The sequence below is a fragment of the Lathyrus oleraceus genome, chromosome 3, assembly GCF_024323335.1.
Source record: "Lathyrus oleraceus cultivar Zhongwan6 chromosome 3, CAAS_Psat_ZW6_1.0, whole genome shotgun sequence".
NCBI classification, from domain to species: domain Eukaryota; kingdom Viridiplantae; phylum Streptophyta; class Magnoliopsida; order Fabales; family Fabaceae; genus Lathyrus; species Lathyrus oleraceus.
This window is the reverse complement of record NC_066581.1, coordinates 313,053,117-313,065,091: the sequence shown is the minus strand read 5'-3', so window position 1 is coordinate 313,065,091 and position 11,975 is coordinate 313,053,117. Positions and strand designations below refer to the sequence as shown.

Below are 11,975 nucleotides of genomic sequence, written 5' to 3'. Positions count from 1 at the left end.
GGATCTAGCTGAGGTTTTTAGTGGAACGATCGAGGATCTAGCTGAGTTGAAGATTGAAGGGGGTTTCGAGGAAAAACCAACTGGTTTGTCCTTCAAGAACTGGAGTGTTCTTGCGGGTTTGTTAGTCACGTTTGCAGAACAGATTCAGCCGCAGCGTTGCGTTTGGAAATTGGGTAATTTCGCAAACAGGTCGTGGAACCGGTGAATTGTTTGCAATTTCTTGCAGGAAATTCTTGATCGAGCTCAGATCAAGTGGAGGTTTGATACAAGAAGAAGTTCTTGGGATTTAGAATTTTGTCTTTGTATTGCAACCTTGTATCAACGAATTCGGCATTATTGATAATTACAGTTCTCAATTTCATTTGAAATTGAGAGGGAGACGTACCCACACGCGAGGACGACGTGGGGAACTTCCTTACCAAATCTCTGCGTATCGTATTCTTTCCTTATTTCTCTTTACATTTTCAACAGGTTTGTGATTTCAGTTGGCGTGTTGTGACTGCACTTTTCGTGATACAATAGTGGCAAGAAAACTTCTTTAACTAAACTCCACCATTGTTCATCATTGATCACATACACACCAATTGTTTGACAAAACTGTTAGCTGAGTTTTATTCATTGGAAATAGAATTTAGTGATAAGTGCATTTGACTTAGTTAGATTCTGGTGTTAATTATCTTTATCGTTCTAATTCAAATTCAGCAATAAATTCGCGTGTCCGGTTTTCCAGTAGTGGTTCAGAATAGACGGAAGTCGATTCGGGACTGTAATTTTCCGCTAAGTTTCAATAACTCTGATAAAATCTTTAAATCCGTTTATTTTAAAGAGGTGATCTATTCACCCCCCCCCCCCGATCACTAGCCACACCGTCTAACAAGAGCTTCCCCAATTTTAGACCTTCCGTGCGTCTCCGATCTTGTGGCATGTCAATCCGTTCTATTTCAAATAGGTAACTGCCTAAGACTCAATTCAGCGAGCTGCGACACCTATTGCTAGAACGTTGAACACATTACCCACTTTCCTTTGACACAGCTGGTGTCCTCTTTCGTAAGTCCATGTTCAGATGGCAATCCTTAACCCCTAGTTAGTCGAACTACGACAACTCTGATTCTCATGTTCAGATGAGATACGTAGGCACGAGATGCGATGTCTTGCCGAGTTTTGACTGATAACTAACAACTAATCCTTGTTTGCTTTCTCCCTTGCTGCGATTCTTTTCTCTCGCCCTCGTTGCGATCGAGACCTTCCCTTTCTCTCGCCCTAGTTGCAATCGAGACCCTTGTTCCCGTAGTTAGCTGAACTACGTCTTGCTTTGATTCTCATTCCAGATGAGATACGTAGGCATAAGACGCGATGTCTTACCGAGCTACGAAGACTCTAATTCGCATACTCAGGTGAGATACGTAGGCAGTGGATGCGACATCCTTGCGAGTCATTTTCTTTTAACCTTCTTTTAGCAGATAGTACCTTAGATATACCTACACCCTTTAAACTAGAACAACAAGAGTGGATCCCGTAGAGTACTACGGATGTGTAGGGGTGCTAATACCTTCCCTTCGCATAATCGACTCCTGAACCCAAGATTTGGTTGCGAGACCTTGTCTTTTCCTTCTCTTTAGGTTTTCTTCGATCGTTTCCTTTCCCTCCTTTGGGATAAATAACGAACGGTGGCGACTCTTTTGTTTTCTTTTTTTCGCCGGTTGTTTTTTTCGCATTCAGTTGCGACACTCCCCTTGAGTTAAGACTTAGAATTTTTTTTATTTTCAATCAACACAAATAGTCTCATAGTTTATCTAACAAATTTGTTAAAATGTCTGAGAGTTATATTGGGATAAAAGTGAATCAAAATCATATTGTTTCTCCCCTTTGTCATCAATAAAAAAGATACAGGTAAAATTGAAGAATAATAAAAATGATTGAAAAGGAAAAAAAATCATTAATAATTCAAAATTACAAGATATGAATTGAAGAAAATACAAATATATCAGAATAGATGGTTCAGAGAAGAATATGGTGGAGACAAGAACGGAAAAGGACTAAGTAGTATATGGTCCAACTCCATAAGCAATCTTTATGGACTTCTGCCTTTAACCATTAGTGTTTTCAACTTCATAAGACTTCAAGCCCCAATGGGTTACATGAGCGTCAACCAGGCCAGCTTGCTGCACCTTCATAACTATTTCCTTCTTGATAGAAGAGCTCTTAGAGAATTCGTCCATAAGGAATGAAGAAAGATGTTTCCTCGCGAGAGGCCATGATCTTTGACTTCATGAATTGGGTTTATGATATGACAACTATTTATAATGGTTCTTTGTGTTCATCCTCACTTTCCGCCTAATTTAGTCTCCAAGGGAAAACCATTGAAAATTTGCAGTCTTCCCCTATTTTGACAATTTTTATAACATGTATTTAATATAATAAAGGAACCAAATAATGTTGAAATTAAAATACAATTAAACAAATCAAATATAAATCTTTCCTTCTTCTATTATTTACAACCCACAAAGATGAATTATGCATCACCTTCACTTAGTCTTGAATGTCCACCAACTTAGATCCAAAATCTACTACAAGCCTCCATTCTGCAACAATTTTCACTTGACCCTACCAGTACCTCGTCTGAGCTCTTCTTTAAAATCTTTCAGAGTTATGATTCGTTTTCGATAGAGGGAGAAAATGATTTATACATGTGCTTGAGAATGAGCAGTAAAAATGAGTAAAACACCTTTTTGATTCAAGTCAATAGCAATATTAATGACTCGAGTAGAATGAGAAAATGATTTGAATCAAGAACTTAAAACTTAGATTTTTGACATTTTATTCGAGTCTTTTATTCAAATCATTAATTCTAGTCAAAGGATTCTATGATTTGAATCACTTCAATTGAAACAAAAACCAGAATTTAAGTTGAATTAATGATTCAAAATCAACCTTTAATGTGATTTGAGTCAAGCTCACACCTAATTCAAATCATGGAAAATTGTGATCTAAATCTTGCTAGTAGAACCAAAACCTAATTTTTACATTCATATATTGATTCCAATCATGCATAACCTTAATTCCAATCAAACTTCAAAAAAAAATGATAATTGCTTTAAGTAAAGAGACTTGAGCATTAAGTAAAGAGTAATCAAGGTTTTCCTTTGTGTTCCCCATGAAACATTGCATCATACCATAATTTCATAAAACTACATAAATTGATACGTTAAACTCATTACAAATTCCCCCATTTAACAATATCAAAAATAGATAGATAGCAATGGAGTCTAAGCTTAGAAATCCAACGAACATAGAAAATAATCCAAATAAAATAAAACTAAATACTAGTTGAAGAAAGATATACACAAAATGAGAAGGTTATATCCTAAACAAAAAAAGTTATTAGACATGTCAAATGCAACAAAAACACATAACAATGACATGAAATTTTCATTAGCAGAACACAATGGTTACAACACATAAAACTACATGGAAAATGAATAAATAATACATCAACATAAAAAAACAGATGTTAACATGAACATAATCAAAATGTTCACTTAACAAGATTTTAAATGCACAAATGAGTAATCAAAATTTCAACTACAAGATGAATAATAAGCATACCACAAATATATATCATCGCATACACAAAATAGAACATATAAGGAATCAAATAACAACAAGATAAAGTTTGGAGTGATCATACCAATAGATTTGGTAAGAAGTAAATCGCTACACAAGAAATAATTAGTGCACGATAAAATATATAATAATAGTTAAACGATAAATAGAATAAGTCTTTATTCAAAATAAGATAGATCAAGGATCCTCAATTCCCTATCAATTTTGAGTAAGGGCTCTACGAACAATAGTTTTATAAAAATATCAGCAAGCTGGTTTTTGGTGTCCACATATCAACAACTGTTTGTAACATGATTCCTTAGAAAATGGTGCATAATATCAATATGTTTTATGCATAAAGGTATAACTGGATTTTTAGTTAGGCTTGTAGTGCTAGTGTTATCACATTTAATATAAACCCAACCAAGTTGTAAATCGTAATCTAGTAGTTATTGCTTTAGCATAAGTCTTATGCACAACTGTTACCAACGACTACATATTCGGCCTTGGCAATAAAAAGACGCACACTATCTTTTTTCTTATTGTGCTAAGAAACTAAATAGTTTCTACAAATGTTACAGGTACCATGAGTGTTTTCTATCTTAACTTTACCATGTGAAATCAAAATTAGAAAAACATACTAATCTACACTCGCTACCTTTGGAAACCAAAGACCGTGATGAGAGGTTCTATTAAGATACCTCAAAATTCCGTTTACGATCTTAAAGTGGGATTCCTTAAGTGACTCTTGAAATTAAGTGCACATACTCACACTAAACATAGTATCAAGTTTACTTGTTGTTAAATAAAGAAGAGAACCTATCATATCTTGATATTTGGTGATCTCTGTCTCAACTCCATTTACATATTTATCAACCAGTACGTTTGACGCCTTAGGGGTTGATATTATTTTGAATTCTTCATTTCATATTTGTTGAGAAACTCTATGCAATATTTTGTCTCACTTATGAAAGTTCCACTCTTTATTTGCTTGATATACAATCCTAAGAATTAGTCGAGTTCTTCCACGAGAGACATCTCAAACTCTCCCTGCATGATATTAGAAAATAAGCTACACAAATCTTCGCTAGTAGATCCAAAAATAATATCATCAATGTATATTTGAACTAAAATAATATGCGATTCTTTACATTTTATAAATAGAGTAGTATCAATGGTACCACGAGTGAATTATTTATTAAGAAGCCACTAAGGCGCTCATACCAAGCTCTAGGAGCTTGTTTGAGACCACAGAGAGTTCATACAGTTGAAAGTAATAGTCAGGAGTCTTGTGGTCATCAAAATCGAGTGGTTGAGAGATGTACATTTTGATCTATGTACTTACAGGCACATTTATATGCAGCACTGAGATGTTCGCAATGGTTTTGATAACGACAACACTATGATGTGAAGTCTTCATCAATCAAGTAATGAGAAAGATGTTCTATAAAGATTAAGATGTTTTATTTGTTAGATAAAGATGTCAAATAAAACCTCTATAAGGACAACACATAATATCAAACGGCGTTTGATGGAGTCCATAATCATCTTTGATCAAGCAATCTTTGATAATGTTGTGTATTAAGAATCTTTATCAAGAACCATCAATTAGAAGAAGTGAAGTATCATATAAAGTGATGAATCAATGATGAATCAAGAAAATGATATTAAATCTTCAAATATTATGGAAGAGATGAAGTGTGAAAGCCCGTTTGGTTTGTGTCTGAGTGATTAGTGCATTATAAAGACATAAGAGTAAATATTAAATTACCAAGGCAATGCACACACACACTTAAAATAGATTTAAAACCTATCGATTTTGATAACATACCTTACAACCAATAAAGTAACCATCAAGGTGCTTGTTGGTTGACCAAAGTGTTTCTAATAATTTAGGAAGCTTTTGTACATTGCCTAATCGATTATGGACTTTATCCAATCAAATAGATCAAGGAAAAAGGATTCTTAATCAATTAAGAATAATTATAATTGATTAAGACACATAGTCATTATAGGATTTCCTATTTGGAATTATAGTTTCCATAACTTTGAAGCTATAATCGATTAACACTATGGCTTAATCGATTAGCTCATTTAAAACCCATTAATCTTTTTCCTTTTTAAGCCAAAAATTTCTCCTATAAATAGAGGGTTTCTCCTCATTTCAAAATACACCAGAAAAAATATTTCTATATACTTTCTCCATTTACACTTTCTCCATTTACATTTCTTTGTTTTTCACAAAATTGCCTTAGTGCTTTGAGAGTTAAAAATATCAACGAAGTTTTGGTTTGTTTTGGTGTTGGGGTTATTATTGTAAATTACTCAAGAGGACTTTGTCTCATGTGTAATATCTCTTATGAGAAGTTCTTATTAGGTTTGTGAGCTAAACCAGTAAAAATCTCCAGTTTGGTTTGTGAGATTAGCTAGTCAAAATCATTATTTGGTTTATGAGCTCAGCCCGATGTAAAAGCTCTTGTTTAGCTCGTGAAGTTATCCGTTAAAACATATATTTGGTTCATAATCTCATCCTGGTGTAAAAGCTTTCTTTGGTTCAAAGATTGTTCTGGTGTAAAATATTTTGTTTGGTTCAGAGGATAGTTGTTGTAAAACTCTTGTTTGGTTGTAAGAAGGATCATGGGTATATCCTCTGAAAATCTCTCATCTGATGTAGTGGGAACTCTCAAGAACAAATTATTGGAGGCAACAATATGCTAAGTGATTAGGACAAATCTGTATAAATCACTAGTAGTCAAAGTTAAAACTGGTAATCGCCACGAGATTCTCTATCTATGATAAAGGGAAACGAGGGGTGCCATCCTCCCCGATTGTGACCATAGATGCACCATTTTCCCCCTAACTCTCATGAATTTTTCTTTCAAATTTTTATAATGATTAGAATAAGGTTTGAACAACACTTTTCAGGCCGAGGCACTCAGGGTCACCCATCCACCTTTGTAGTACCAATCTTGGTACCATAAAAAGAGAAGAACATCATTTTTGTGGGGTTGACTTTCAGTCGCCGACACGCGATTTCAAATTCCATAATCAAGATCTAGACATTGGGAAAAATCTAAGAGGGGCGACATTGGCCACCACTAGAACCTCTGCCTCAAAAGGGGAGAAAGGAATTTGAACCACTAAATCATGGATAACAGGGATGTGCGGGTAAAAGTACGGGCTATGCAAGTCATTAAGAGCGAACATATTAACCTTTTTTACCTTAGAACACGCCTCCAAGATAACTCAGTCCTTGTCGCAATAACATGAGAGGATAATGTGTTTCTGAAAGGAGGAAATCCTCACCTCAGTAGTATAATAGGTCTCAAAATCCTCGATGCCTTTGTGCTTAGGATTGATGTCCACTATTAACTTCGTGTTACTAGATAAAATATAAAGTAAAAAGGAGTCATTATCGCTACCACCAGTGATTTCACTATCCAAACTAGTGGAACTATCAACACAACCGAACACAATCAAATATACAAATTTATAGTCAACTGTCCATCATGATGTTTGATGTTCCTGTAGCAATGATTAATTCCACATTGTTATACGATCATCATGAGTCAAAGGATATACTAGATTGTCTCTCTCGTCTAAATCCCTAATTATCGCCATAAAAGGGGAAAAAGGGAAGAAAAGATAAGAGAAATGTACCTTCAAATTAGGGGTTGAGAGCTTGAGCTTGAGAAAATCATAAAATTAGCATGCTCTGCGCTTGAAGAACTCTAAAGATCTTTCATGAAAACTATAAAGACGGAGATATGAAAAAAGATAAAATGGTTAGAATTGAATACCTTTTATAAGGACTTGAAGAATAATCGTATGGATAATCAATATCCTTTCACTAGGTTCTCCAACAGTCACAAGGGATTCCTCACGTTCCAGACACATGTGAAGGGTTAAGTCTAATTTGGGTTTCCAAGGGTAAATCATCATTGAATACATTTAATGTTGCACATATATCTTCCTCAACCGATGTTTCGGGATTTATATTAATTTACGTTTGAGGATCCACCTCATTGATGCCCAGAGGTTATTGTAGGCCACACTCAAGAGACTCGCCCAATCATTCCTGAGGAACTCGCCCCAAGGATTCATGGGGAACTCGCATAAAAGCATGCTTGACAGATTCGTTTGAATGTGAAGTTGTTATCTGACTAAATCACATCACCCTTTACAAGCCCTCATGCTTGAGGGACTATATACTGGTATATTTGTGAAAGATTCATAGGAGGCAATGCAAGATGCACCAAGGACGGGCGGATCATATCTATCGCCCTTGAGTAGGGCTTATAGTCACCCGTTTATTGATTTGTGCCCTCATTTATCATAATGCGCACCCATCATCTGGTATACTCCACCACTTATGAAATGTGGGGAATGACGCGTCTCCATCCCTCTTAATGGTATGAGTGGTAGTCAAAGAAGGAAGTCACGTTATCCAATAGCATATTAGGAATAACGACTCCACTTTTATGCTTTTGGGAGAGAAGAATATTGTAAAGAATTTCTTGGGTCTTAAAATCTAGGCCCAAGGGATTCTTATAAATACCTCAATCATTGAGTTAGGGAGAATATTCAATTTACTTATAAAACATCAACATACAAAGCTTCTCACAATCCCCACATGAGTTTTCTCTAACACTACAATAACTCTAAAACCCTCTGACAGCCCTACACAACTAGGAGTTATAACTCATTGTACTTTTAGCAAGTACAATAATTTAGTTAAGAAATTTTATAGTAGACACAAAATCCTTTTAACATTAGTTGGGAATTTCACTCAGTTATAAATATGTAAAGAAACTCACTTGAAACCTATCATGTATTTTTGCACATTTCACTTGAGTCAACATAAATTAATTAATTATTCTAACTGATGGTTAAATTCATAATGAGGGGTTGAACACATTTACCCGAGTTTAAAATGGGGATCTGACAGTGTTGAGGAGTCTAGGGAAAACGATAGCACCATCAGAGCCAATGCTTCAGGATCGCAAAAGAAGGAGATGCGACAATCTTCCTCACAAGTGTGAGTCTCCCACATCCAATAACAAGATCTAACACAGGATCTACCTCCCGCGCCCCCACTAAATTGAACCATGACTCTGATACCACTTAGAGAGTACATAGAAGTCAGGAGCAAAAACGGGCGCTCAATACTCTATGCCCACAAGAGAGAAACATCACATCTCCATCCAAAACTTTAAAACATTAGACATATGAGTTATCTCTCTTATAAATTCAACATTCTACCAATTCATAGACGATATAGAACTTAAGCACCCACGCTTACACTCAACACATATGTGAGTTTATAATTGCTATTGTCATTTCATCTTCGTCTACACCGAAAAAAAAGTCCATTTAGATAAAACAAATTTATGTAAATTCTCAAGTGAAATTTGAATTCTATATAATTGATTTAAAGTCTAGAAGGTGTGAGAATTTTAACTGGACTCTCACATTGAAAGCCAGAGAATATAGTATCACTACAACTTCATAGCACAAGTATGGTAAAACAAAAGATTGTTTCCCAAGTAAACATAGTACTACCAACCAAGTCTTCATTAAAAAGAGAACAGTGTCAGCTACAAGTTTGAACCTTAAACATGTCAGCCAATCGTAAGAGCAGTGTCAGCTACCACACGTGTCAAGTATGTAAGACATGATCCATTTTTTCTTAAACCCACCACTCATTAGAAACACTTTGCAATTTGCATCCCCACTAAGAATTGCACTCAATTCAACCAAACAGAACTTGATGAATAGGGTCCCACATCAGTATCTCGGTCACCCACGCTCTCAAAGTCAATCCAGCTTTTAAATATAAGCACTTTTGAAACTCTCAACCCCACCAAAATGCTCACCTATCTGTATTTCAATACCTTAAATTTAAGGTAGAGCTCTTAAATACCAGATTCTTTTAAGGAAAAATTAGATAACATCAATGTAGCAAAATTAGCAATTTCATTAATGCTATACCAATAATTCAAACCAAATAAAGTAAAAAGTAACAAGTAAGATTCAATGTCCTGTTCAGTGAGTAGTTCTGCAGTGTAGTGTCGCGTATTCGAACCCGCGACGTGAAAAAAAAACTTTTGCAATTGTTTAAGGAAATTTAGCAGCAACATGAAAGCTAAAAACCTTTTTTGGAGTGGGTGGTGTGAGTGTGAGGTTCTGTAATCATGTTCACCTTTTTTGTTTCTTCCTTCACATTACAAACACATCTCCAAAAACTATCAACTTTTAGTTCCAAATCTTCAAAAACAAAACTTGTTGTTTCTAATGAATCTTTTTTATCCTTTACTTTTCTTTGTTCTTTTGTTCTTCAATTGTGCAGTTTCTGAGTCCAGTGTTGGTATTGGACACAGTCTTATGGTTGAAGCTCCTCTGGAGTATAGAATTGGTTTCACAGTTGGAGGTTTTCTTTTGGAGAATGATCAGACAGTACCGAAGTACCGAGTTGCATTGAGTATTGAAGCTATCGATGCGAAATTCGCATGCTCATTGTTGGTTTTTCTTGGGGATGTTAAGGTTTGGGATTCTGGTCATTATTCTAAGTTTTATGTCACTGGAACATGTTTGCTGGAGTTTACTATGGATGGTGATTTAAGGCTTAAGGGTCCTAATGGGACAGTTGGATGGAAAACTGGAACTTCAGGACAAGGTGTTCAGGTAAAAAATCTGTAGCTTATAACTTATAGCTTATACGAAAAACAAATTAACTTCATCTCATCCAGAGCGTCTTTGAAGACGTGCAAAACGGATTACAGTACATGGTCTAAATTGTCACACGGGCCTAACCCGCACAGAGCCTCTGAAAACTTTTTATCTGATCAATTGTTATAAAAACAGTTTATATAAGCAAACACTTATATATGATACATGATTATGCTTTAGGAGCTTAACTAAGTAGTTTATCATAGTCAATTGAGCTGCATTGCATAGAGACTAATACGCGAATTGTTGCATTGAATGATTTGAAGCAGAACCTGCAAATACTGAGGACAGGAAATCTTGTGCTTGTTGATGAACAAAACAATGTAAAATGGCAAAGTTTCAATTTTCCAACTGATGTAATGCTAAGAGGCCAACAACTTGATGTGGCGACTCGATTAACATCTATGCGAAGCAACTCGACCTTGTTCTACTCATTCGAAATCGAGAACAACCAGGTTTCCTTGTATGTTAACTCTGGTAAGTTGAGGTATTCTTATTGGAACTTTCAACCTACCATGAATAGAACTATCACATATATTAAGCTGGGTTCAAAAGGGTTGTTATTGTTCGATGTAAAGTTCAAGAAAATCGCGCAAATCCCGTCTCAAAGTGTTCAACCTTTGAAATTCTTAGCATTGAAGAATGAATCAGGAAACTTTGGTCTTTATTACTATTCACAAGAGAAAGGAAAATTTGAGGCTTCTTTTCAAGCACTTAACAGAACATGTGACCTTCCAAATTCTTGTAAACCTTATGGTATATGTACATTTTCCAACACATGTTCATGTATTCAGATTTTGACAAATGACAAAAAGGTTAGTACTAGTGCTGATTGTAGCGAAGGATTTTCCGGAGGGTTTTGCGATGGTGAAAAGGCGGAGATGTTAGAAATTGACAATGTAAGTAGTGTGCTAAAGGGTGTTCCTGAATCGGTTAATATTAGCCGAGAAGCGTGTTCGAGTTTATGCTTGAAGGATTGTAAATGTGCTGCGGCGTTGTATTTTAAGTACGCGAGCGATGGAGCCGCGGAATGTTATGTTTATAGATTAGTACTTGGTCTCAAACAGGTGAATAAAGGTTTAGGATTTAGTTATATGGTTAAGGTTCGAAAGGGAATTGGTAGAAATCATGAGATGCATAATGTGAAAAGATGGATATTTGTAGTTGTAGGTGTTTTTGATGGTTTTATAGTTATGATTCTTGTTGGAGGTTTTGGTTATTGGTTGTTCAAAAGGAGAAGTTCATGAGAAGTGCATGAAATGCAAGTTCAGGTTTAAGTTCTGAATTCATGTGTGAAAAAATAGAGGGAAGAGAGAATACATAGTTTTGGTTGATTTCAAGTGATTTTTGAAAATTCTTTGTGGTGACAAAATGCTGCATATTGTGGCTTATACAAAACTTACTTATCATTGGTGAAAAGAGAAATGTGAACTTGTTAAAGTAATTGATTTCTTCTAGGTAATTATACTAATGGGTTTTTTTTATTAAGTCTTTTGAGCCTATATATCTCGAACATTTCAGGTTGAAGGTGTCATTGTCTACACATGTTCTTACATTCATTGATTTTTCATTTTGATTATTGCTGGTGTCTACATGTTGAGGTCTATGTCTTTTGTGGGAACTGATATGGTTATTGGTTGAAA

At 35.3% G+C, this 11,975-nt stretch overlaps 1 protein-coding gene across 2 annotated transcripts; it reads left to right on the top strand.

Annotated features, from left to right (window-relative positions):
- Positions 1-9,372: 9,372 nt before the first annotated feature.
- Positions 9,373-11,803, top strand: LOC127127352 (PAN domain-containing protein At5g03700). Of its 2 annotated transcripts, none has more exons than XM_051056507.1 (2): positions 9,373-10,287; positions 10,599-11,803. In XM_051056507.1, the coding sequence occupies exons 1-2, from the start codon at positions 9,898-9,900 to the stop codon at positions 11,577-11,579; spliced, it is 1,371 nt and encodes a 456-aa protein (XP_050912464.1). In that variant the 5' UTR covers positions 9,373-9,897; the 3' UTR covers positions 11,580-11,803. The 2 variants fall into 2 exon arrangements, with proteins under 2 accessions (XP_050912464.1, XP_050912465.1); XM_051056508.1 differs by having other exon boundaries at positions 9,389-10,287; positions 10,602-11,803.
- The last annotated feature ends 172 nt before the right edge of the window (positions 11,804-11,975 follow it).